We start from the raw sequence: 27797 nt of genomic DNA on the forward strand, positions 1-27797 counted from the left end.
GAGTTAAATGATTTACTATCATTTTTTTTGTTTTTTGAGGTAGGCCTGTAGTGCTATAAACTCCCCTCTCAGGACTGCTTTCATTGTGTCTCGTAGATTTTGGGTTGTTGTACTGTTATTGTCATTAGTTTCCAGGGTGTTTTTAATTTCTACTTTGACCTCACTGGTAACCCAATCATTATTTAATAACATGCTATTCAGCTTCCAAGTGTTTGAGTTTTTTGGATTGTTTTTATTGTGGTTTATTTCTAATATTATGCCCTTGTGATCTGAGAAGATGCTTGGTACGATTTCAATCTTCTTATATTTGGGGAGACTTTGCTTGTGACCCAATATGTGGTCTATTTTTGAAGATGTCCCATGTGCACTTGAGAAGAACGTATATTCCTTCGCTTTGGGGTGAAATGTTCTGAAGATGTCAATTAAGTCCATTTGACCTAGTGAGTCATTTAGGATTGCTGTTTCTTTGCTGATTTTTTGTCTAGAGGATTTGTCCAGTGATGTCAGTGGTGTGTTTAAGTCCCCTACTATGATTGTGTTGTTGTTGATCTCTCCCTTGTTATTTTCCAGGAGGTTTTTTATGTATTTGGGTGCTCCTGCATTGGGTGCATATATGTTTATCAGGGTTATATCCTCTTGTTGTATCGATCCCTTTAATATTATGAAGTGGCCTTCCTTATCTCTTGTTATGGCCTTCACTTTGATGTCTATTTTGTCAGATATAAGTATTGCTACCCCAGATTTTTTTTCATTTCCATCTCCCTGAAAGATATTTTCCCACCCCTTCACTTTCAGTCTGTGCGAGTCCCTTTTTCTGAGGTGGGTCTCTTGTAGACAGCATATATATGGGTCATGTCTTTTTATCCATTCAGCCACTCGATGTCTTTTGATTGGAGCGTTTGGTCCGTTTACATTTAAAGTTATTATTGAAAGGTATTGAAAGGCTTGGATTCATTTCTATTTTCGTGCCTGGGTTCTTTCTTACCTTTATATTTCTTCTTTTTACAGCATTCCTTTTAACATTTCTTGCATTGCTGGCTTGGTAGTGATAAACTCCCTTAGCCTTTTTTTGTCTGCAAAGCTCCTGATTTCCCTTTCAATTTTGATTGATAGTCTTGCTGGATATAGTATTCTTGGATTCGGTCCTTTGCTTTGCAACACTTTGTATACCTCCTTCCATTCCCTTCTAGCTTGATGTGTTTCTGTTGAGAAATCATTTGATAATCTGATGGGAGATCCTTTGTAGGTAACTCTCTGTTTCTCTCTTGCAGCCTTTAAGATTCTCTCTTTGTCTTGTACATTTGCCATCGTTATTATGATGTGGTCTTTTGGGGTTACTCTTGCTTGGGACTCTCTGTACATGTGTAACTTTTTTCTTCCCCATATCTGGGAAGTTTTCTGTCATTATTTCTTCAAATAGATGTTCTAATCCTTGCTGCTCTTCTTGTCCTTCTTGAAGCCCTATTATGCGTATGTTACTTTGTTTCATGTTGTCCCAAAGCTCCCTTAGGCTCTCCTACTGCTTTTTAAGTTTTTTCTCCAGTTGCTGTTCAGATTGAGCTTGTTTCTCTGCCTTATCTTCTAACTCACTAATTCAGTCCTCTGCTTCTTCTAGTCTGCTGTTGAAACTTTCCATGGTGTTGTTGCTTGCAGCTATATCACTTTTCATTTCTTCCTGATTCTTGCATAGGTTGTTGATTTTCTCATCCATCCGGTGAATGAATTGTACAACCATTATTCTGAATTCTTTTTCTGTCATGTTGCATGCTTCAACTTCATTAATTTCCTTTCTTGGCGACTCCTCATTGTCTTTCCTCTGGGGGTTGTTTTGTCTCTTCATTCTGATTATCTCCCGACGGTTCAAATGTCGAGTTGCGTGGGCCTGGGCCATGTGCAGTGGGAACCTCACACCACCCTAGTGTCACTGAAGAGCTCTGACACTAAGATGTGTTGTTGTTGTGGGTTGGTGGGAACCAGGCTCGCTCAGAGTCAGTGTTGCCAGCGCTCAATGTGGCCTCGTGCGCGCCCTTAGAATCAGGGACCCTGCCTGCCCCGTGCTGAAACAGAGACCCACCTTGGAGCGTGTTGAAAATCATTGCCCCCTAGAGTGCGCCAGGAGTCAGAGTTCCCCATGAATCCAGTATCAAGAGTCTCTTTTGCTTCACTCGACCTCACATTGAGAATCAGCGTCCCTGTGCGCCCTTGCACCAAGAATTGGAGTCACTGGCTCTTAGTATGAATGCACAGGGAGTCAGGGATCTCAGGCGCAGGTGATAAGAAACACAGTCAAGTCACTGGTGCTTGGTTATGCCTCCTGCCCAGAGAATCAGGGTCCCTGGGCCCTGCGCTACACGGGACAAATTCCCGGTGTTCGCGCGATTGCTCCCAGCCCAGGGCTCCTGAAGCGGGCGCTACGCGGGACCAGTTCCAAGGTGCTCGCGCACTTCCAGGCTATAGTTTCTGTGGCAGCACTGAGGCCCGGGCAAGGGGTGGGTCTATCACAGCCGTGGGCAAACTACGGCCCGCGGGCCAGATCCGGCCCGTTTGAAATGAATAAAACTAAAAAAAAAAAAAAAAAAAGACCGTACCCTTTTATGTAATGATGTTTACTTTGAATTTATATTAGTTCACACAAACACTCCATCCATGCTTTTGTTCTGGCCCTCCGGTCCAGTTTAAGAACCCATTGTGGCCCTCGAGTCAAAAAGTTTGCCCACCCCTGGTCTATCAGTTACTATGGCGCCACCCGCACGCCTGCAGGGAGAGGGATGGGCTCTGTTACTCACGGATCCGCTTCGGGGATTTCTGAACTTTTGGTGTCCGCAGGTCTGTAGCTGTGGTCACAGGTCTCTGTCCCCAGTGGCTGCAGGGTCCTGTTATAGGTCTGAGATTAGACTGGGTGGTGCTGAGGCCAGGATCCTAGTCTCAAGCAGCTCTGTTTCCCAAGATGGCGTGGTCGCTGTGCCCATGCTGGCCGCCCAGGAGTGTCCTCGCAGGGAGCGGGGCTCCGCTGCCTAAGACTGCCGGTTTAGCAGCCCCTTAGAAGACCTGCAGAATCTAACTGTCCCTAGCTCATACACACACACACCACACACGTCCACACACTCCTCTATCACTTCCTTGCGCTCTCACACTCTTTCCCTCCCTACCTTCCTGCCAGTCACCATTTTTCTCCACCTAAAATATTTTCTTTTTGACTCTTTTTTTTGTACCGACCACAGTATTTTAGGTTTGGACTTAATTGTATTTATCCCACTTGGACCTTGGTCTGCTCCTTCAACCTGATATGTGTTTGTGTGTGTTGGGGGAGTTGGGTAGTTCTTTCATGACTGCTTTTTTTTTTTTTGACCATTACAATAATAGAAGTATTTGAACCTTCTCATTCAATCTTCTATGTACCTTTTCTTTTATAACCTTACTAGAGGCCCAATGCATGAAATTCATGCAAGAGTAGTCCTTCCTTCCCCTGGCTGTCTGCACCAGCTTCTCTCTGGCACCCAGGACCCGGGCTTCCCTCCAGCCGCCAGCTGGTACCCAAGACCCAGGCTTCCCTTGCAGCCCTGGCTTCATCTGGAAGGTCGTTCAGCCTAATTAGCATATTACGCTTTTATTATTATAGACTAGTGGCCCGGTGCATGAAATTCGTGCACAGGGTGGCGGGGTGTGCCTCAGCCCGGCCTGCATACTTTCCAATCTGGGATCCCTCTGGGGATGTCTGACTACCAGTTTAGGCCCAATCCCATAGGGCCTGATCACCCCCAACTGCCTCTCCCCTGCCGGCCTTCTCACCCCCACCTGCCCCCCCTGCTGGCCTGCTCACCCCCAACTGCCCCCTCTGCCAACCTGATCGCCCCCAACTGCCCCCCTTCTGACCTGCTTGCCCCCAACTGCTACCCCCTGCTGGCCTGATTGCCCACAACTGCCCCCCTTGCCGGCCCGCTTACCCCTAACTGTCCCCCGCCGCCGCCGGCCTGCTTGCCTCCAACTGCCACTCCTGCCGGCCTGATCGCCCCTAACCTGCTATTGCCTCGGTCCTGCCACCATGGCTTTGTCTGGAAGGTCTCCCAGTCTAATTAGCATATTACCCTTTTATTAGTATAGATGTCATCCACCCATATTCTGGGATATTTTCACATTCTATTTTACAATTTTTAATTATCTTCAGTTCTGTCTGTTCTATTTTATAAGTTTTTAAAAAATTGCTTATCTTAGTATTGTGTCTAATTTTTATACATTTTTTTGGCTTTCAAAATCTGCCTGTTCTTATCTCATGGTTTCTATTCCTTCCTTTAGCTCTTTGAACATCTTTAACTTTTAAAAAACTTTATATTATGGAATTGTTGAAACTTTTTTTTTTTTTGGCCAAAAATGAGAATGCTAATAGGGACTCTTTGTATCCAAGCTGCTAAAAACTGCAAGGAAATCCACAAAAATTCTAAGAATGTGTCAGTTAAAGGTACAGTGGTTCAAGGAAAGAGTATCTTCCTGTCTCTGCTCCCATGCCACTAAAATCCTTTACTTTCAGCTCCAAGAAAATAGCTCCAAAAGGAAAGGCAAGTTAGCATTTTCCATAGTCATTTCTTCGAGTTTCTTGTGTTCTTGTGATGGTTTGGATTAATAGGGCTCATCAGTTCCTTAACAAAGAAGGTTCACTTTGGAAAGGGCAAGTGGGAACTTCCTCCTACTTCCTTGAAACTCTCCTGCCTTTCTAGAGTCTTCTCCATTGGAACATACAGGTGAATAAGGTTTTTAAAAAAATTTATTGGGGCGACAGCCTATATAATAAAAGTCTAATATGCAAATTGTCCCCTCGACTGGGAGTTCAACTGGGAGTTTGGCCAGGAGTTCGACTACGGGACGGGGCCAGTAGTGGCAGGTGGTTGGGGGAAGGGAGGTGCCCCCAGCTGGCAGCTGCTAGGGACCCTACCTATGTACGAATTTCATGCACCAGGCCTCTAGTTGGATAATAAAATTGTATAGGTTTCAGGTGTACAATTCTATAATACATCATCTGTATATTGTGTTTACCACCTCCACTCAAATCTCCTTCCATCACCATTTATACCCCCTATATCCTCTTCTATCTCCCCTGAAACTTTTCATTATGGAAATCTCAAGCATGCAAAAAAGGAAGAATGGTAATGAATCATCTGTGTCCTTTACCCAGCTTTCTCAACAATTACCAACATTCTGCCATTCTTTACATATTTTTTATTCATTTCAGAGAAAAGAAGAGGGAGAGAGATAGAAACATCAATGATGAGAGAGAATCATTGATCAGCTGCCTATTGGAGATCAAGCTCACAACCTGGGCATGTGCCCACACTGGCTAGGACTTCCATTTGTGTTTTTAAAAAATGCCTATTACAGGCATATTTTTTACTTTTGTGTCTAACTTTTTTTAAAATATGTTTTATTGATTTTTTTACAGAGAGGAAGGGAGAGGGATAGAGAGTTAGAAACATCGATGAGAGAGAAACATCGATCAGTTGCCTCCTGCACACCCCCTACTGGAGATGTGCCCACAACCAAGGTACATGCCCTTGGCCGGAATCGAACCTGGGACCCTTCAGTCCCCAGGCCGATGCTCTATCCACTGAGCCAAACCGGTTACAGCTTGTGTCTAACTTTTATCACCTAAGAGACCACAGGCAATTTTTATCATTAAAATTTATTTTTAAGTATTATTTTTAAGTAGCTTAATTTAAAAAAATATATTATAGAAATTATTTTGACTCAAATAATTTTAGAAATGTAGAAATGTATAAGGTAAAAGTCAGCCTGACCCACCAAGAGTCATTGTTGTTAACAATTTGGTCTAAACCTTTTCAGAGCTTTTTTTCTTCACAAACATATATTGAAACTCTATGTATTATTCTACATTATTTTTTTTCCTCAATGATATGGCTATTCCTTCATATGTGTTCATAAAGATCTCTTTATTAATATTTTTATAATCACGTACTTCAATTACGTAAGATGAATAGATGCTCCTGAAAAATTAAAAGCAATAGATGTATACTTAAAAAAATATATTATAGTGCTTTCTCCCACCCTCCCCCCTTCCTTCCCAAAGGAGGCCACAGTTAGGCATGAATCGGTTTTCTAGGGCTATCTATACCAGTGATGGCGAACCTTTTGAGCTCGGCGTGTCAGCATTTTTTTTTTTTTATACATTTTATTGATTTTTTACAGAGAGTAAGGGAGAAGGACAGAGAGTTAGAAACATCGATCAGCTGCCTCGTGCACACCCCCTACTGGGGATGTGCCCGCAACCAAGTACATGCCCTTGACCGGAATCGAACCCGGGACCCTTCAGTCCGAGGGCTGACGCTCTATCCACTGAGCCAAACCGGCCAGGGCCGTGTCAGCATTTTGAAAAACCCTAACTTAACTCTGGTGCCGTGTCACATATAGAAATGTTTTGATATTTGCAACCATAGTAAAACAAAGACTTTTTTTTAAAATTGATATTTATTTTATATATTTAAATGCCATTTAACAAAGAAAAATCAACCAAAAAAAATGAGTTCGCATGTCACCTCTGACACGCATGTCATAGGTTCACCATCACTGATCTATACCAATAAAAGGGTAATATGCTAATTAGACCAGGAAACCTTCTGGACAAAACCATGGTGGCAGGGCCAAGGCAGAGGCGGTTAGAGGCGATCAGGCCAGGAGGGGAGGGCAGTTGGGGTGATCAGGCCAGCGTTGGGGGGCAGGTGGGGGTGATCAGGCCGGCGTTGGGAGACAGGTGGGGGAGAGCAGACCAACAGGGAGGGCAGTTGGGGGCGAGCAGGCTGGCGGGGGGTGGTGGCATTTTGGGGCAAGCAGGCCAGCTGGGGGGTGGGCAGTTGGGGGCCATGAGGCCCGGCCAGGGAGGGAAGTTGGGGGTGATCAGGCCAGCGGGGCGGGGAGCAGTTGAGGGTGAGCAGGCCGGCAGCGGGGGGTGGGGGAGGCAGTTGGGGGCAAGCAGGCCGGCAGGCAGAGTGATTAGGGGCGATCAGGCAGGCAGGCAGGTGAGCGGTTAGGAGCCAGTGGTCCCGGATTGCCAGAGGGATGTCCCCCTAGGGGTCCCAGATTGGAGAGGATGCAGGCCAGGCTGAGGGACACTCCCCCACTAGTTTCTATATATTTACCCATTTAAGTGTGCAGTCACAGTGTGTGTGTGTGTGTATGTATGTGTGTGTGTGTGTATGTAATATAAGTACAGACTGTCTTTGTAGATGCTTTGTAACCCTATCTATGCCTTTGTGTCTATTTCTGTGGTAGAATAAATTATTCTGAAGATTCAATTTGCTGTATCATCATATTACTATCTTTTCATATGTTGCTTTTTATATTTGTTCTGTGAGTTATCTGCTTTTGTAGCCTTGTCAATTTTTTTCTTTTTTTTATTGTAGAAAATACATTTAACAGATTTTTAAATGCATGGTACACGTTGTTAACTATAAGCGCAATGTTGTACAGCAGCTCTGTAGAACTTTCTGATCTTGCATGACTGAAACTTCTACCCATTGAACAGTAACTCCTCATAGCTCCCTCTTCCCAGCCTCTGGCAATTATCTTCTGCTTCAGTGAGTTGGCTACTGTAGATACCTCATATAAATGGAATCATGGCTTAGTTCACTTTATTTACACTTATTTAAGTTTTTGTTTATTTACATTTTTAATATGTCCTCCAGGTTCATAAATGTTATCACACATTGTAGAATTTCCTTTTTTTAATGACTAAATACTCCATTTTACGTATATACTAAGGCCCAGTGCATGAATTCGTGCACCTTGAAAGGAACTGTGGGCCTCGAGGCTGTGGTAGGCACAGGGGCACCCATCCTCCACGCCTCCGCCTGGTCCCTCCCGCCGCGGCCCCTGGCCCCCTGTCTGCCGGCAGCCCTGCTCCTTCTGCCGCCCCTCCCACACACTGACAGCACTGCCCCCCCCCCCCGCCCCCCCTCAGTCCTCCTTACCAGTTTATTGGTCTGTTCAGATTTTCTATTTCTTCGTGACTCGGTCTTGGCAAGTTGTCAGGTTCTAAGAATTTATCCTTTTCTTCAAGGTCAGTGATTTTCAACCAATATGCTGCAAGAATTTTTAAAACATGCAATACTACCTGACTAGTCAGGAGCACTGACCTCTTTTTCCTTAGATTGTAAATTTCAAAATGACAACAGCCAACACAACAATAGCCCTTTGGTGTGAATAAATCAAAATTATACCTTTTGGGGGGGGGGGGGGTCAGATCAGCAATATATATATATATATTTCAGCTGCAGAATTTTAGTAGTTTATGTGAGCCATGAGATGAAAAGGGGTGAAATTGCTATTCTAGGTTATCCAGATTGTTAGCGTCTAATTGTTCATAGTAATCTCTTATGTTCCTTTTATTTCTGTGGCAATCATTATAATGTCTCCTCTTTCATTTCTGATTTGAGACCTTTCTTTTTTTCCTTAGTTTAGCTAAAAGTGTGCCAATTTTGTTGATTTAAAAAAAAAAAAACAACAAAATAACTCCAACTATTAGTTTTGTTCATGTTTTTCTATTCTGTTTTATTTCTGCTCTGATCTTTATTTCCTTCCTTCTGCTAAGCTTTGGGCTTATTTGAGATCTTTGTTTGTAATGTAGGTGTTTATCATTTCCCTTTTAATAACTGCTTTTGATGCATTCTGTGAGTTTTGGAATGTTGTATTTTTTGGCCTTTCCTCATTTTTCTGTGTTGTTTTTCTTATTCACATTGATCTGATTTTTTATTGCTCTTGTGCATTGTCTCGTCATTGTTTCTATTTTTTACAGTTGTTGGTCTTTCAGCTTGATTTGTAGTTCTTCCATCAGGTAAGAATTTAAAATTTTGATGTAGCTAAAAACTGATCTTTCCCTTTATGGTTTCTGTCATACTTCCCTCTCTAGGATTTTTTAAAAATTCGTATTATTTTGTAGTTGTATTTTTATATGTAGATCATTACTCCATCTTGAATTAATGGGTAGGATGAGAAGTAGGGACTGAACTTTTTGTTGTTGTTGTTAATTCTCAACCAAGGATATTTTCCCATTGATTTTTAGAGAAAGTAGAAGGAAGGGGGAGAGATAGAGAGAAATAACAGTGGTGAGAGAATATCATTGATCGGCTGCCTCCTGCAGTCCCCCTACTGGGGATCAAGCCTGCAACCTGGGCATGTGCCCTTCACCAGAATCGAACCTGAGACCCTTCAGTCCGCAGGCTGATACTCTATCCACTGAGCAAAACCGGCTAGTTTTTTAAAAAGCAATGTTATTTTCTAGCAAGTGGATAGCAGCTTTGTGTTTTGCCTGTTCCCTTAATGTCTGAAATTTAGACTAGTTCTGATTTTTTTTTACTGTTATAAGTAAAATTGTACTGGATTTCTAGTTTTTTCCTTAGGGCAGCAGATTCATAGACCAGAATTATGAGATCAGAAGACTAAGAAAGTGAGACAGTTACCAACAGAGTCTTAAAGCTGTAGTGCCTACTTTTGATTCTCAGCTGCACTGTTTTAGTTGCTTTGCGACCTTCTGCAAGTCACTCAACTTCCTTGTGCCTTGGTTTTGTCATCTGAAAAATAGTGGTAATAATAGTACCTGCCTCAGAGCATTGTGCTGAAATTTAAATGTTTAATACACATAAAACCTGGAATAGGGCCTGGCACATAATAAGTACTCTATCATTATTAATTGTTGCTGCTGCTGTTTTTATTGTGATGTTCTGGGAAGGTTATGCCATTTTTATATTTCCAGTATAGAAATATAGATGACTCCATTGTCCCAACCCTTGTAATCATTGAGTGTTATCATTTTTTAAAGCTTTGCTAATTTTTTTCACTTTTTTTAATATGCATTTTTAAAATTAATTTTAGAGGAGGGGGGAGAGAGAGAGAGAAACATTGACCGATTGCCTCCAGTACACGTCCCAACCAGGGATCAAACCCACAACCTGGGTAGGTGCCCTGATGGGGAATCGGTGCTCCATCCAGCTGAGCCACACCAGCCAGGGATGGACTTCGGTTTTTTTTAATGCATACTCCTCTTATCTTCTTAAACCTTAAAATTAAACTGCTATCTTTAGGAAATAGTTTATATTTAGTTCTAGTTCCCTTTTATGGATTTGTGTTTTAGAACATGAAACCCACCTTCTTTTAATTATGTGATCTCCCCCAAATTCATCATTTAGCCTGCCTGCGTGATTCTCCTCAGTTTACTCCTGTGGTTTGTTCTTCAAGTCCTGACATTTATTTGAGCCCCAATGCCAGGTGCACAAGCCTCACAGAGGAGTAAGTCACCCTTCTTATAAGACAGAAACTCATGTCTCGGGAGAGGTGGCAGGAAGCACAGGGGCAGATGGCATCAGAGTTGGAATGTGTATACTATTGTACCAACCCGCGAATGGGGTGTGGGCTTGGGAAAAGCCCTAGAAGGAGCTCTTAGAATTTCAAATGAGGCTGACTGAAACACAGCGTGCAGCTGTTGTTCTGTCCAAAGAAACCTGCTCTGTGCAATCCTGAACTTAAACATAAAAGAGGGATTTTTTTTTTTTTTACTTTATATAATAATTCATCACAGCATTTAAAAAAAAATGTGTTCTGCCCTAGCTGGTGTGTTCAGTTGTTAGAGTGCTGGCCCACAGACCAATGGGTCACAGGTTGCATTCTGTTCAAGGTTCAATCCCCAGTTCCGATTTGGCACGTGCGGAAGGCAACCAATTGATGTGTCTCTCACATCGATATTTCTCTCTCTCCCCCCTCCCCTTTTTCCACTCTCTCTAAAAAAAATCAATGGAAAAAATATCCTGGGGTAAGGATTAACAAACAAGAAGCAAACAAACAAATAAATATGTTCTTCCTATACATTTAAAATACGCAGTTTGAATAAAGGAGGTCTTTAAAAAAATTTTTTTTTACTTATTGATTTTAGAGAGAGGAAGGAAAAGGGTGAGAGAGAAACATTGATCTATTATTCCACTTATTTATGCATTCATTGGTTGATTCTTGTATGGACCCTGACTGGGAATTGAACTGCAACCTTGGCGCATCCGGATGATACTCCAATCAGATGAACTACCCAGTCAGAGCTGAAAAAAAGAAGTCTTATGAAACTTCTTTGAAGTATTGACTTTGGGCAGGTTTCCTGACCTCTTCAGGTCTCATTTTCCCTCTTGGCTCTCCCACCTGGCTCTCCAGTTCTGACTTAGCCCTGTGGTGTGACTGTATGTCAGCAACCATTGTGAAGTTTTAAGTGGTAGGTAGTTCATGGGGTTAAATGAGCAATGCTGCCAACTCATATTCTGCAAAAATAGAGAACTGGGCTTCCCCCTGTGGCTCTCACTCTCAGACTTAGGCTTGACTCGGCCATTTCATTCACTCTGGCAGAGAGGTGGCTTCATCACCAACATTGCATTTTAGTTTTTCTTCCTCCGTCTGTAGGACTACCCCATTTCTGGGCAGTCTTCTTGCTTATTGCATGGAGTGAGTGTATGCCTAGGTGGGAAGGTAGAACTGCACCCTCTCTCCCCTCCCCCACCCATTCTCCTTTCTACAGCTTAATCAGAAAAGTGTCCCTTAACTCTTTTTCCAAGCCACCGAGTTTGAATTGATCTTTGTTGCTAGTAAGAGGTAGGAGGTGCTTTCTGGTTCCTGCTAAGGTTACCTGACTGCGGAAGGTATGCATCTGATAATTATAACTCTGGTGCCTCCATGGCCTGAGCCATTTAGCTAAGAGCAGTAATCCTGATCTTATCAGGAGGGTTTTATAGTCCAGTGGTGTTGCTTATAACAGTATCTGCTTTACTTCCTGGGACTCCCTTCTCCTTTTAGGATTCTCTTATAATCTTGCCTGTTATCCATCCTCTTGTGCATGTCTCATTACCTCTTGGAATCAGTTAAAACTGGGAGGAAGGGAAAATATATTTTTGTTTTCTTCCTATCAAGATCTAGGAATCAGACTTTAACATTACATCTTCAACCCGGCCAGCAGTGGAACAGTTACAAGTGTGGTACAGGTAATACCTGCAAAGTCATGGGTCTACCCCAAGCATGTCAAACTCGCGGCCCACGGGCCACATGTGGCCCACAGCGAATATTTTTGTGCCCCAGCCAATATAACGGTATGTAAGAAACGTTTTAATAAAAATTTCATAACTTTATTTTTACACTATCCTGTCATACATAATTATTAATAACGAACTACAACGTTCGCTAATGACTGATTACTATAATCATGTTGCATTTATTTCCCTTACACGCCCTACGCACAGGCGCACCATTTCTCTCCACTGCGAATATTATAGCAGCCGATTGCTGTGTCATTAGTCTTGTACTGACTTGTTCGGTGTGCGCAACAGGGAACATTTCGCTTTCGGAGAACAAGAAAAATAGGTTTATTTGCGTTATGCTTATTAATTTGTGCAGTTATTCAGTGTCTGGTAAGTTAATGTTCAAGAAAAAATATTAATTTTTATTAAAATGTTCTATTATTCCCCTAATGTTCGATTCCGGTCAAGGGCATGTACCTTGGTTGCAGGCACATCCCCAGTGGGGAGTGTGCAGGAGGCAGCTGAATCGATGTTTCTCTCTCATCGATGTTTCTAACTCTCTATCCCTCTCCCTTCCTCTCTGTAAAAAATCAATAAAAATATTAAAAAAGAAATAAAATGTTCTATTATTTTATGTTAATGATTACTCATTTATTTCAGCCCTTTGTATTCAGCATGTCTGTATTGAAATAAACCTATGTTTCTATGAAAATTGAAGGTTTTTTTGTGGCCCACATAAACTTAAACCTTGTTTTTTTGGCCCGTGTTAGCCTTTGAGTTTGACATGCTTGGTCTAGCAGCCAAAGGGAAGATAGTTTGTGCATTTCTTATTTATTTATTTATTTATTTATTTTTTAAATTATCTTATTTATTTTCTGTATTATTTTCTTATATTTCCCTTTTCTCAGACAGTTTCCCTATTGAGAATTTTTTTTTTTAATATATTTTATTGATTTTTTACAGAGAGGAAGGGAGAGAGATAGAGAGTTAGAAACATCGATGAGAGAGAAACATCGATCAGCTGCCTCCTGCACATCTCCTACTGGGGATGTGCCCGCAACCCAGGTACATGCCCTTGACCGGAATTGAACCTGGGACCTTTCAGTCCGCAAGCCGACGCTCTATCCACTGAGCCAAACCGGTTTTGGCTGTGCATTTCTTATTTAAAAAACACAATCATAGCAACAACAACATAATAATTAGTGCAAATGTTTTAGTTACATTTTTTATGCCAAAGTAATTGGTGTCCATGGGCTTGGGATCTGCCCCTTAGAAGTTTAGTGATTTTGCTAAAGACTACTTTGAGGCAGGTCCTAGGAATTTGCCCAGATCCTTGACTTTGGGGTTCAGAATCTATTAGATTATAGAGAATAGACAGGGAGGAAAAACATTACTGTTCTGTGTCTTCAGAGAACACTCAAGAATCTCTATAAAAGTTGTCAGTGTATGACAGTGTTCGAAGGACAGGACAATTTCTTCAATATTTCAGAATACGGGAGCCCAAGTGCTGCATTGGTCGAATAGCCTCTGTACTTTATACCTGAGGAAAGGAGTGAGGAATAGGAACTAAAATTGCTTTGGATTCTGAACTGTGCTTTAATAAAATATTCCAGGTGGCTAAGAAGTAATCCTAAAATAGCCTGGATACTTAATGGCTTTTAAAGTCAGGCACTCCTGTCTCTGGGGAGGTACAGTTCTAAGGAATGCAGTGCTGGCTCCTAAGATCTTAGAGGCGTGATCTGGTTGGCCTTTTTTTCCAAATCCCAGTAAAAAAGAAAGGCCTGTGGCAGCCTTCTTGGGTCAGGAGACACTGGTTAAATTTGAAAGGTTGGCAGTAAGTCTTCGGCTCCTGCTGCTGCCAGCTGACATAACCTGGCTTCCTCCAGAGCTGTGGGATTGGTCTCATCGTCGTCTCCCCCCCCCCCCCCCCAACACACACATACACACAAATATCCAGAGACAGTGATCTGTTTTCATTAGTGCCAAAGGCTTTCTTCTTGCTTGATCCCCTGCTCCGTGTCTCTCATTTCCATCAGAACATACCTTTCTCACGAAAAGATCCAGATTCATCCTTCTCTCTCTTTCACGCCCTCACTCCAGATCCCTTGATTCTCTGACTTGGCTGCATCTTAAGACAGTAATTTCTCCCTGGTTCTGCTAACACCCCCCATTGCTCACCCAGATTCTGTGTGGGCTGCTGACCAGTGTTGGCCAGCCCCTGTGCCAGCTTTCCCTCTCAGATCTTCAATACTGTTTGCGTAAGTAATATGTTGACATTGTAAATCATTACTGAGGGGCACTAAAAATATTTTTAAATGAAGAGTCATACTGTTCTGTTATTAGAAAGACTAAGCCCAGCTGCATGGCTCAGTGGTTGAGCATTGACCTATGAACCAGGTGGTAGGTCGAGGTTCGATTCCTGGTCAGGGCACATGCCTGAGTTACGGGCTCCATCCCCAGTGTGGGGAGTGCAGGAAGCAGCTGATCAATGATTCTCTCTCATCACTGATGTTTCTGTCTCTCTCCCTCTCCCTTCCTCACTGAAATCAATAAAAATATATTTTTTTAAAAAAAAGAGAAAGACTAAATATTGTGGAGATGTCATCAGTTTGCTAAAATTTTTTTTTTAATATATTGATTTTTTGCAAAGAGGTAGGGAGAGGGATAGAGAGTTAGAAACATCGATCAGCTGCCTACTGGGGGATATGCCCGCAACCAAGGTATATGCCCTTGACCGGAATCGAACCTGGGACCCTTCAGTCCGCAGGCTGACGCTCTCCACTAAGCCAAACCAGTTAGGGCCAGTTTGCTAAAATTATTCTATAATTTCAGTGCAATCCAAATTTTCTTTGTTAGGGGTGAGAACATGTGATGTGTCTTGACAAAAGATTCAAAAGTAAATCTAGAAAAAATAAACAATTTTTTAAATTGTCTCTTTCCATTAAATTGTAAGCTCCATGAGGTGTCAGAGGCTCTTGTCTGTGCTCTTTTTCCCTCAGAACTTTTCACAGTATCTAGTATATCCTAAGGGATCAAATGTTTGTACATGAATGAATATAATGAAAAAGAAAAAGGAAAGTAAAAGTTCCCCATAATCTCAATCCAATTAGGTGTCTACATACATTTGTATGTGTATATTATATTTTTTCTAACAAAAATCATCTGAAATGCTAATGTAATCATTTGTTTTGTTGCTCACAGTTCAGAATTTAAATTTCCTTCTGGTATTCAAGGCATCTCACAACCTGTTTTCACCTTAACTATTCAGACTTGTATCCTCCCTGCCCAAACATACCTTGTTTATCCTTCACTCCGTGAGGATTGAAGCTCATTTAAACTGTAAACTTCCCCTGGACCCTTTCTTCCAGGCCAGGTTTATGTCCACCTCTGATCCTTCCCCACCCCCTTCCTGTGCGCTTTGTGTTTTGGTATTTGTTGCCTTGCTCTATTAAATGCTGTGTCTGCTCAGCTTGCTTTTCCATCTATAAGGGGCAGTTTGCACAATGCTCTCAATCTGGGGTGGGTTCTCAGGAAAACAGTATTGAATGAATTTGTCAAAGAATCTTCCCTTCTCAGGACAGAAATGACTTATGGAGGCCCTCTTGTCCAGCCCTATCTCATGTTGGATTTCACACTATGATATCCCAGACAGATAGTCATCTAGGGACAGGAAGCTGCCCCCCTCCATTACGGGGCAGTTCTGATTGATAGAAAAGTCCTTCTTTGACCTGCAATCTTCTTCCTGGTTACTCTGCCCAGTGATTATAGTTCTGCCCTCTGGGGCTTTAGAGGAAACAAAACAAAACAACGAGAAACTACCTGCTTCCTCTTCCCCCTCTGTATTTTCCATCTTCCAGCGTTGGGGTGTTGAGGTATTTTAACTTTGAGTAGCAGTCAGCTTAAACTCTATTTTTGAAGGCCTTTTATGTGCATGTCACAGTGCTATGTGCCATATTCTTCCAGTCCCCTTAGAGGTGAAATCATTGGTCTTTCTACCTTCTAATCCTCCAGGGGGAAGATGAGGGCCCATCCTACTCAGGATGTTGTGATTTGGAGGTTAGCAGTTCTTATTCCAGTACCCCAGGGAAGTCTCCTAGACAAGTGTTGTATTAGAACTGACTTTTAAGCCCATGAGATGAATTGCGGAATAAAAGGCCTCCCATTGATAGGAGCCGCCCAGGGCCATAACTGGGCATTGTAGGCATTCTATGGACAGAGGATTTGGTTCTTCTTTTCCCCCCTTTGCTGATATCCCAACCCAGAACACTTTCTACTGTTCTTTTAAGCAACCAGGCAGCATGGTGTAATAAAGAGAGCCAGATATGCTCTGAGGCCTGGGGCAAGTTACTTGAGCTCTTTGAGCTGTTGTTTTTCTATTTCTAAAACCACCACCTCTACATTATAGAATTAAGTAAGAAAATATTTTGTAAGCTTTTGTCCCAGTACTTGCTATGTAGAAGATGCATAAACACTAGTTTCCTGCTCCCTTTTCTCCTTCCCCAACCTTTCACCACCATTTTTGAGGGATTTAAAGGTAAAATGCTCTGTGGCTTCCTGGGGAAGATGAGCTGAATGTGTGTATAGTAGCCAGAGCTTGACTTGGTCAGGTATTTGGAACCAAATTGTCATTTTCTTGTGAGTTCCTAGTGAGATCAAAGCTGTTAAGAGATTTCTCAAATAGGAGAAGCTGAGATGGTTGTAAATGAAGTAAGTGTCATTCTGCCTGCTGTTACCTCAGGCACATATTCTAGGCTATTGAATACTGCCTGGTGCCCATCGGCTGACAGAGGCTGGTCCTCTGGCCATTAGACTTGCATGCAGACTTTCAACTGGAAGGCTTTTCTCAGGGACACCCTCTTGATCCCTAAACTGTTGAGCTGGCTTTTTTTCTCCATACTCGCCTCTCTTGCCCCCTGCTTTTCTCCATCCTAGGTTCTCAGTCAGCCATACTCAGCATTCAAGAAAAAAATCATTTCTAGGCTGATAACTTTCCAGCCGTCACACTCATACCCTGTTGATAGGCCAAGAAACCTACTGCCCACAAACATGCTGCCCACAAGCAGTTAGTTAAGAACCAAGAAAATAATTGCTGAAGCCTGTAATTCTCCCAATGAAAGGAGGAAGGAGAGCAGAACTGTGGCGTCTGAGCCCTCATGGGGGAGCCCATCCTGGTCTTTCAGCAGCTGTGTCAATGCTTCTTATATGCTGGGGCCTGGGACAGGACAGACTGGGGACATAGACAGGGGCACAGGTAACCAGAACCCAAATGACACAGCCCAGAGGAGAACGCTGTTAATTCTGCGTGGTGTGCAGAGGTGGAGGCTTCATGGAGCATTTCAGCTGGACTGTAAAGGGTGAGCAGGGTTCAGGAATTACTCTCACCTCAGCCAGAAAATCATGTGAAACAGGGTGGAAGTTTAACTACTACAATACAAAGAGAGTAATTTGAAGAGAGTAAACATTTCCCCATCAGCCCCAACTGAATTTTTTTTGTTAGTCCTTACCCAAGAATATTTTTCCCATTGATGTTTAGAGGGGGGAGGAGTAGAGAGAGAGAAAGAGAGATGTTGATTGGTTGCCTTCCCTACATGTCCTGACAGGGGCCCAGAATCTAACCTGATACCCTTTGATGTGTGGGCCAGTGTTCTAACCAGTGAACAACACTGGCCATGGGCCAAACTGAATATTTTAAATTAAGTAATGGACTGTCCTGGCTTTGGAACTGGGCAACAGGGAACACCTCTCTCCTGGCCAGCTGTTTTCCCTGCATTTTTTTTAAGTAAATCTTTATTGTTCAGATTATTACAGATGTTCCTCCTTTTTCTTCCCATAGCTCTCCTCCACCCAGTTCCCACCCCACCCCATCCCCTTACCCCCCCCCCCCACTGTCCTCATCCATAGGTGTAAGATTTGTATCCAATCTCTTCCCTCACCCCCCACACCCCTTCCCCCTGAGAATTGTCAGTCTGCTCCCTTTCTATGCCCCTGATTCTGTTATATTCACCAGTTTATTCTGTTCATCAGATTTTTTATTCACTTGATTTTTAGATTCACTTGTTGATAGATATGTATTTGTTATTCATAATTTTATCTTTACCTTTTTCTTCTTCTTCCTCTTAAAGAATACCCTTAAGCATTTCATATAATATTGGTTTGGCAGTGATGAACTCCTTTAGCTTTTTCTTGTCTGTGAAGCTCTTTATCTGACCTTCAATTCTAAATGATAGCTTTGCTGGATAGAGTAATCTTGGTTGTAGGTTCTTGGTATTCATCACTTTGAATATTTCTTGCAACTCCCTTCTGGCCTGCATAGTTTCTGTTGAGAAATCAGCTGACAGTCGTATGGGTATTCCCTTGTAGGTAACTAACTGTTTTTCTCTTGCTGCTTTTAAGATTCTCTCTTTGTCTTTTGTTCTTGACATTTTAATTATGATGTGTCTTGGTGTGGTCCTCTTTGGATTCCTATTGTTTGGGGTTCTCTGCACTTCCTGGACTTGTAAGTCTATTTCTTTCACCAGGTAGGGGGATCTTTCTGTCATTATTTCTTCAAATAGGTTTTCAATATCTTGCGCTCTCTCTCTCTTCTTCCGGCACCCCCATAATTCGGATGTTGGTACGTTTGAAGTTGCCCCAGAGGCTCCTTACACTATCTTCATATTTTTGGATTCTTTTTTCTTCTTGCTCTTCCAGTTGGGTGTTTTTTGCTTCCTTGTATTTCAAATCTTTGGCATGATTCTTGGGATCCTCTAGTCTACTATTGAATTTCTGTATATTATTCTTTATTTCAGTCTGTGTAGCTTAATTTCTGACGGGTCCTTTTCCATTTTTTTTGGCATTCTCACTAAGATCCTTGAAGGTCTCACTAAATTCCTCGGAGGTTTCTAGAAGATTCTTGAGTAACCTTATAACTGTGGTTTTGAATTCTATATCCAGTAGTTTGTTCCCTTCCATTTCTTTCATTTGTGACATGTTTCTTTGTCTCCGCATTTTGGCTGCTTCCCTGTGTTAATAGAATGGCTTTCTGTGCTAGGTGTCCTATAAGGCCCAGTGGCTCAGCCTCCCCAATCACCTGAGGTAGACACTCTTGGTGCACCCCTTTGTGGGCTGTGTGCACAGTCTTGTTATAGTTGAGCTTTGATTGCTTTTGGTATCACTGGGAGGAATTGACCTCCAGGCCAATTGGCTGTGAGGACCAGCTGTGTCTACAGCAGAAGAACTGCTGTGCTGGAGACACCCTTATGGGACAGGACTTGCTTCAGTGGGGCTTTGTTGCTCACTGAGTCTGCCCCTTGAGTGTGTCGCTTATGGATGTGAAGAGTTGTAATCTGGTATGGTCTCACACTGACCACTGGGTATACTGGCTCTCCAAGGAGGTGCAAAGTCAGTCACTGCCTGAGGCCACCCAGCAGGAGCTACAGAGAGATCTGCAGATTCCTCCTCTTTGTTTGAGGTTTGGAAGTGCCCAGACGAGGCTCAGCTGTGAAGCAAGGCAGGCTGCTGCTGCCGAGCCTTGGGCCTTCTTTTGGAAACTTTGGAGCTCTCTGACCCAACTGCAGTTTGTTAGGTTTTAGGCTGAGAAAGGACAGGCCATTCATATGCAAAAGCCACTTTGCACAGCTTGGGTGGGGTTGTAAATTGGTTGGGGCGGGGTCTCAGGGAATCACCAGGGCAGAGCAAACAGCAATGGCTGCCAGTCAGCCCTGCACCAGGGAGGTCCCTGTGTCTCCGCATCCCACACCCCCATGCAGGAACAATGATTGCTGTGAGCACCTCTGAGAGAAAGTCACCTCGTGTTCCAGCCCAATGCCAGACAGTCCAGTTTCTCCCCGAATGAGTCTGGGTCTCTAGAGCAGTGATGGCAAACCTATGACAAGCCTGTCAGAGGTGACATGCGAACTCATTTTTTTGGTTGATTTTTCTTTGTTAAATGGCATTTAAATATATAAAATAAATATCAATTTAAAAAAGAGTCTTTGTTTTACTATGGTTGCAAATGTCAAAACATTTCTATATGTGACACGGCACCAGAGTTAAGTTAGGGTTTTTCAAAATGCTGACACGCCTAGCTCAAAAGGTTCGCCATCACTGCTCTAGAGTCTCGCCCGGAACTGGACTTCAGAGCAATCAGGAGCTTGTATCTCCCTCCCGATTGAAAAAAACAGCAGCGCATCCAGTTGCCAGCCTGTTTTGCACGTGCCTCCATACTTCCACACCTCTGCACCTCCTACCAGTCTCAGTGTGCTTTTTTCTTTTTTGTGCTTTTTTCTTTCCTTCTAGTTGTAGAACTTCCACTCAGCCAGCTTTCCCGTGGTTCTGGGTGATATTTATTTTGCCGTTTAGTTGTAGTTTTGATGTGGTTGTGAGAGGCAGCAAGTACAGGTGTTTACCTATGCCTCCATCTTGTTTCCCCTCCCTGCATTTCTTTAATAACTGACTGTCTTATCTGTATTATGGGTCAAAGAGTTTAGTGTACCATTTCTCTGCTGTTTGGGCAGGTCTCCTTGTCCTCTCTGGTCATAGAGGTAGGGGCGTTTCAGACTAAAATCCCATCATTAAGCAGGTTTTTAAACTAAGTGGTTCACACTTAGTAGGCAGAGCTGAAGCAAGTGACCCCCAACTCCCATCCTACAAGGCATTCTCTTCTGTTCCTAGAATGGAGAGCTGTCACACTTAGGTGTTTATTATCATACTAGGCATACAGTGGTTGGACTGGCCTGCCTGCTTTTACACTCCTCTCCTGCTGTGGAAAATACTGTCTGAGATTCTACGTTGTGGATTCCATCCTCTCCACCTAACTGAGTGTTAAATAGTTTTTGAGTGAGTATTCACAGTGGTGGGAGTTACAGTAATTAGCAAAAAAAAAAAAAAAAAAACCAAAACAGCTGTGTTTTCATCTCTCCTGATAAAGAATCCTGTGAAGAACCAGCTTCACATCTCCAGCTAGCAAGAGAGTTGGGAATTCAGCTGCCACAGTAAACAGCTGACATAACAGAAGTGGCAGTGATCCCTGGTTAAGTAAATGTCTTTCAGCCTATAGGAGCTCCCAGGATAATTGACTTTCCAGCAGGAATTTCTGGCTCAAGTGAAATCACTGGGCATTAGGGAAGCTGCTGCATCCTTTGAAAGGAGGACTGGTTTTGCTGACCTGACAGACATCATTCATCTTGATTATTCATTATCCTAGTTGCCACCAGATTTCTGTTGACTGTAATTACAACATGGGGGTAAGTTTTGGGTTTTGAAATTTTTTTATTTATAGTGTTCCACAAATTTGGTTATCTGACTCCCTGAGTTGAAGGTGCGGTAGGCAGACTTCCACCGCATCTGCTGCGGACATGAGGAGTGCATAGTCAGATAGCATTTCCTGAGCACTTCAGCAGGGAAACAATTCAGTGTAGCCTATTCATTTCAGCTGACAGAGTGTCACTTCTTGATTATGCTGACCTTGTCAGAAAGTAGGTCTACACCTCAGATCCCACTTGGAGTAAGAGAAGAAAAGGATGGCCCCCAAATATAACCGCTAAGATCTCCTGCTTTCAGGCAAGCTTTATTAAAGGGAGAAGAGAGAGAGAATGGAATTTGACCAGGCTTCAGTTTTATTGGCATAGCTTCACAGCAAGATCCTTATGCAGTCCAAAGACTGTCCTCCAAGAAACCTCTGCTCTGCGTTCCCAGATGCCCCTCCCCAACCTCTTTAACACCCCAGCCAGTTGGGTGGCATTTGCCTACATGTGCACTTTGTGTGAGTGCGTGCACCTGTGATCCTGGGGAAGCAATGAGAGAATGTGATAGACTCCCTGTGTCCCACTGTGTCAGGGGTGAACAGGAGGCTTCTAATATGACATTTTAAATTTTTTAAAAATTCAGTCTTTTAATCTTTGTTTTCCTTTTAAATCCTCACCTGAGGATATTTTCATTGAATTTTTTAGAGAGAGTAGAAGGGAGAGGGAAAGAGAGAGAAATATTGATGTGAGAGAAACACATCGATTGGTTGCCTCCTGCATGTGCCCCGACCAGGGCCTGGGCCAGGGAGGAGCCTGCAACCAAGGTACATGCCCTTGCCTGGAATCGAACCCGGGACCTTTCAGTCCACAGGCCAATGCCCTATCCCCTGAGCAAAACCAGCTAGGGCTAATATGACATTTTATATATCCCCCTAGCAGAAGGTGGTTTTTACTCTCCGGTATGGTATATGTGGTTTTTTGTATATTTTTAAAAGATGCTTAATTGGCTCAAATAGCCTTTTAACAATGATTGTGGTTCATCAAGCATCCACTGGGGCCTAATAAGTGCCAGGCAATGTGCTGTGTGCTTGCGATACAAAGATGAATAAGACACCTTTTCTCTCAAGGAGCTTATAATACAGGCTGGAAAAAGTTTAGCTAAATTGTAATGTGAATTTCTGAGCTCAAAATGTACAGAGATTATTTCCAGAGTACTTAGCACAGCTCGGGGTGAAGAGGAGGCTGCCCATGGAAAACAATGCCTGATTTGAGGAATAAGTGTTATCCAACTGAATAAGGCTAAGAAGCAAATTTCAAGAACATAAACAAAGGCATATTTATATTTGCCATTTCCTTCCTTCCGTTGAGTGGTATTTAACCTAATCAGTTGAATTATGATTAGGTTTTCGCTATTTCTCTAATGAAAATGAACAATTGCCCAAGCTGGTTTGGCTCAGTAGATAGAGTATTGGCCTATGGACTGAAAGATCCTGGGTTCGATTCTGGTCAAGGGCACAAGCCTGGGTTGTGGGCTTAATCCCTGGTAGGGGGCATGCAGGAGGCAGCCAATCAATGATTCTCTCTCATCATTGATGTTTCTCTCTCTCTCTCCCTCTCCCTTCCTCTCTGGAAATCAATAAAAATGTATTTTAAAAAATGAACATCAACCAAGTGGCATAGGGTCTCTGTATCTTGGGAATAATTTCCGGCTCTGGGGATCCTCACATCACTAGGGAGTTCTTATTGCTAGACTTAGGGCTTCTAGTAGTGAGTCTTGGCTGAGATATCACAACTTTGGTATCTGTGGCCTGTGGCCTGCTGCCTTTGACCCCTTAACCCCCACTTAGAGTGTTGTATGGAAAGCCAGGCTAGCTATCTTTATAACATTACATAAAATGTACAAACACAGTGGCTGCCATGACGTGGACTGGGCCATTTAAAAATAAACGGCACCATGGACCTGGTGCTGACAAACCAACACTTGGCTTCCTCCAAGTGGGACACAAGTCCCACTACCACCATGGAGCAACAGTGCACCAAATTGCAGCCAACACTGCCAAGACCCCATGGCGCAAAATGCGGTCCACAGCCCAGCTCAGCCTGGAAACAGTGACTGTGGGCGCCAGGTAATGACATCACATAGCAACGCCCAGCTTCCTCTCCCTAGCAACTAGCCTCCTTGCAGTTTCTTCAGCCCAGGAACCCAACTTGCTTTATAGCCAGGTGCAGCATTTTACAATTTAACCAAATGTTTGTGATGCATTTTCCTGTGCCTCATCTCATTTGATCCTCACAGAAGTCCTGGAGTAGGTAGATAGGAGACCCGGTGGAATCCTATTTTCTTTTCATTAGTTGGAAAATGGAGATTTAGAAAGTTTAGAAACTTGACCTGACTGAAAACAAGAAAGAAATGGAGGATCTTGAAAATGACTTCAGGTTTTCTCACTGTGCAGAATATAGTCAAACACTGCTACAGTTAAATATTTTACCCTTTGTTCTCCCTGTGTGATCTACAATAATAATCTGCTTCATGTTGATATTTACTTCTGTGTTGCTGACAGTTACCTGAAAGAGAAGTTGGGGTGCTTGGACTGGAAAAAGTTTAGCTAAATCAGAAAGCAGGTCTAGCCGAAACCGGTTTGGCTCAGTGGATAGAGCGTCAGCCTGCGGACTGAAAGGTCCCAGGTTCAGTTCCGGTCAAGGGCATGCACCTGGGTTGCGGGCACATCCCCAGTAGGAGATGTGCAGGAGGCAGCTGATCGATGTTTCTCTCTCATCGATGTTTCTAACTCTCTATCTCTCTCCCTTCCTCTCTGTAAAAACTCAATAAAATACATATAAAAAAAAAAAGAAAGCAGGTCTAATTAAGCAAGTTTATATATACTAATTAAGCAAGTATATATATATAAATGGCTAATTTGACTCATGCATGCATGATACATATAAATACATATAAAGCTCTCGCTGGTGCCAATTGCATGCGTGTGTTTCAGTCTGTCATTGTCAATTGTGAATTTGGTTGACACTTCTATTTTAGAGAAAGGGCGAATAGCGATATTAAAATATTTCTTCCAATTAATTTCCTTTCAATGTGCACAAAACCATGCACTGGGACACTAGTATACCATAAAGAACCTGCAGAAAAGTGGTACATCTCAGAGCGGTGACTTCTTTCGGAAGAACAGCTGAGTGAGCAGTTTCTCAGGAAATTGGGCCTTTGTGTCCTCTTCCAAAATTCTTACGTATAAGTAATGCCTACCCTCCTTCAACAAATGGAGATGATTCTTCCACCTGATTTCCTCTCATTTTGGAACCATAATTGGAAATAAAAACAACAACAAGCTCTCCCTATAAGGGTGGCAGAGATACGGACCTGAGCAGTGTAAGCCAGGATAGCACAATTGCTAATGTTCTTCTTCCTCCTAAAGGATTGCCTTGTTTTCTAATGCTCTCTTCTTACTCGCTTCTGAATTCTGTGCTTTGTTCCCCTTTAGAATGGTGGTTTGGCTTGGAGTGATGATGCAGATGGAGGCCGAGGAAGAGAGATCTCTCGAGATTTTGCCAAGGTCTGTAATGTTTCCTTTGTGATAACAAAAGGGCAGTTCTGCAGTGGGTCGTTGTATCTGATCCCCAAAGAATAGGACAGGAGTGGCCTATGAGTCATATTTGTAGTCATTCAAATGGTTGTGTATCTCTGGTGTAAGGCTTCCTGCATAAGACGGATTTTTTTCATTGTGTTTTTTTGGGGGGGTGGGGGAACTCGGATTGCAGCTGTATGAACTGGACGGTGATCCGGAAAGGAAAGAATTCCTGGATGACCTCTTCATCTTTATGCAGAAGAGGGGTGAGTGTGCATTATTTCAGTTCTGTTAATATTTATTGAGTGCCTACCATGTGCAATTCACTTTGGTTTAACTCCTCCCCATAGAGTGCCAGAGTCAGTTCAGGAAGACAAGGCATTTACTGCTGATTGGTTATGAACTTAGCTGAACAACTGACAACCAGATTGGAGAGGGCCTTGCAGAAAATGAAGGGACTGATCATTCAGACTTGATCCTGTCTTATTTTTGTCATTCTTCTGACTAACTGGTCTCTGGAGTTATTATGAATTTAAATATACTTTTTTCTTATCCTTATAGCTTCATCACATGTAAACTGGTATGTGAGGCTTCCTGATGATACATCTAGCCTTAGAGAGACTGAAAAGGGCCAGTGAGAGAATAGAGGCCCCTCAGGATTTGTTGGGAGGGTCGGAAACCCGTGAAAAGGATAAGCTAACTCTTTTTCTAACCCATTGTCTCATTGATTTTTGCATCCACTGGCTTGGTGGGGGGCATTCCTGCAGTTTAACTGTAGGTACATAGGTGTCTGCTTGATTACACCTTACACTTCTCTCCTCTCCTTTCACTCTCCCTCACCTACCCCCAATCATCTCACTATGGACCATGGCATGACTGAGTCTTGAGCCCAGTGACTCAACCTCCTGTCTTTATAGCCCTTCATAGCAATGGGTTCACCATCTGGGACAGCCCTCAGGAAGCATGGCCAGAACCCCAGCCTCTCTAGGAGAAGGTCCTCAGCAACCTGTGTAGCTCCTCAGGACAAAGCCATGGGAGAAGGCTACTCCCACTAGCCTCTTCCCCATGATTATGCAACCCTTGATTTTTGTGTCAGCTCCTTCATTAAGATCTGGCAATGAAATGCTCCTCTTATCCAAGGGTGAGCTATAATGGCAGCCCCAGCTGCTAAATATTCTAAGTGAACTCTCCCTCCTTCCATCTCCAATCACCCTCATTCCCCTGTCTTTTCTTCTCCTTCCCCTTTCTTTACCTTCCAAATCCGAATTGCCTTCTTAGTAGCATGCCTATTACTTACTTTGTCATTTCTTTGTTCACAAAAGACAGTCACAGGTTTGAGGTTTGGTGTGTGTCCCCCATCTCCATGCACATCAAAATAGTCAAAGCAGCCCTCATAGTTTACTCCTTCAACTGTTGTCTGGAGCTGCCTGTGCCAGTGAAAACCAAGAATATAATCCTAAAGATAATGTGACTAGCAGCAGTGAAACACCCTGGTTGCCCTGAGAGGGAGAAATCCACTTAACACTTTGATCTCCCCTTTCAATTGCTTTTTAATTATTTACAAGCCCCATAAGCCCAGCTGGTGCAAACCCAGGAGCTGATCTCATCTCAGGGGCTGCTATAGCAATATAGATTTTTAAAACTATATTTTTATTGACTTCAGAGAGTAAGGGAGAGGGAGAGGGAGATAGAAACATCAATGATGAGAGAGAATCATTGATTGGCTGCTCCCATACCCCCACCGGGGATCGAGCCAGCAACCCAGGCACATGTCCAACCACAAATCAAACCGTGACCTTCAGGTTCATAGATCAACACTCAACCACTGGGCCACACCGGCTGAGCATAATATAGTTTTAATTGATGCTGTAGTTACCACTGCTTTATTTTCCACTTTATTGTTTTTCTCCCTTCCCAGAAGGTTTTTTTAAAATTGATTTTAGAAAAAGGAAGGGGGAGGAGAGAGAAACATCAGTGGGTTACCTCCATGCACACCCTGACCAGGGTGAAGGATTTTTGAAAGATAGTGGAAGTTATATCAGCCTACCCAAGAATGAAAATTCTTAATTGCTTCTTTAGCACTGTATGTCCCCACGAGACTAGGATGTGTATGGAGGTAGCCCACCGATGTTTCTCTCTCACATCCATGTGAGGACAGCCAGTTTGTCATTTCTTTGTGCCCCCACTGCTAGCTCAGGGCTAGACAGGGAGGTGCTCAGGCCATAATTGGAGGTCATCAGTAGAGAGCAGCGAGTGCCAAGTCTCCTGCTACTCTGCAGCACTGGGGGCTGCCAGACTGCCGTCTGGTGTATTTCTGGATGAATCCAAAGTAGGTGTCAATTTATGGTTATTCAGGCCCTCAGTAAACCTTTTTCCTGTCTTCAGCACTTATGTTAAGTATTTCACTATTTGCTGGCATCACCAATAGAAGGGAACTGGTTAAGTCGGTTTTGCTATTTGTTAATTACTCTAATACAAGATTTCTCAGCCTTAGCATATAACTTGCGGTACTGGATAATCTTTCGTTGTGGGAGTACCCTCCCCCAGTTGTCGTAACCAAAAATGTCTCCAGATATTGTAAATTTCCCTGTGGGACAAAATTGCCACCCCCCACCCCCTTTCGCCTGATGAGACCAGATGGGAAAGTGGGTAAAGATCTAAAATTTCCTCTGCAGAGAAACTGTTATGGAAACCTTCTTACTTCCACTTCGGGCGGCAAGGCCTGTATCAAGCCATATTGCAATTGCCCCTTCTGTGGCTGAATGCCAAAGGCAAGGTTGCTGGGCCCCCAATCCTGGTCTGGAGTGCAAGGCAGGCCTCAGAGAGGAACTGAGCTCCAGTGTATCAGGGTCATGGGAGTGGAGGCGGAAATACAGGGGTGTTCACAGCCCAGGCACAGCTGGAAGAATCCTTGTCTGTGTCCTGGATGTCATTTGTTACCAAACTGTGAA

The 27797-nt window shown here is 43.1% G+C and overlaps 1 protein-coding gene across 6 annotated transcripts in view; it reads left to right on the top strand.

Moving 5' to 3' along the window:
* Positions 1-27797, top strand: part of LOC118675872 (dual specificity protein kinase CLK3) — a 104955-nt gene that overhangs the window by 32123 nt on the left and 45035 nt on the right. For all 6 annotated transcript variants that reach the window (XM_036348735.1, XM_036348746.1, XM_036348757.1 and 3 more), the window contains exons 3-4: positions 24763-24834; positions 25040-25112. In XM_036348735.1, the coding sequence (XP_036204628.1) occupies positions 24763-24834; positions 25040-25112 (145 nt within the window). The remainder of the gene's footprint in view (positions 1-24762; positions 24835-25039; positions 25113-27797) is intronic.

Source organism: Myotis myotis, unplaced genomic scaffold, assembly GCF_014108235.1.
Source record: "Myotis myotis isolate mMyoMyo1 unplaced genomic scaffold, mMyoMyo1.p scaffold_m19_p_1, whole genome shotgun sequence".
Lineage (NCBI taxonomy): Eukaryota > Metazoa > Chordata > Mammalia > Chiroptera > Vespertilionidae > Myotis > Myotis myotis.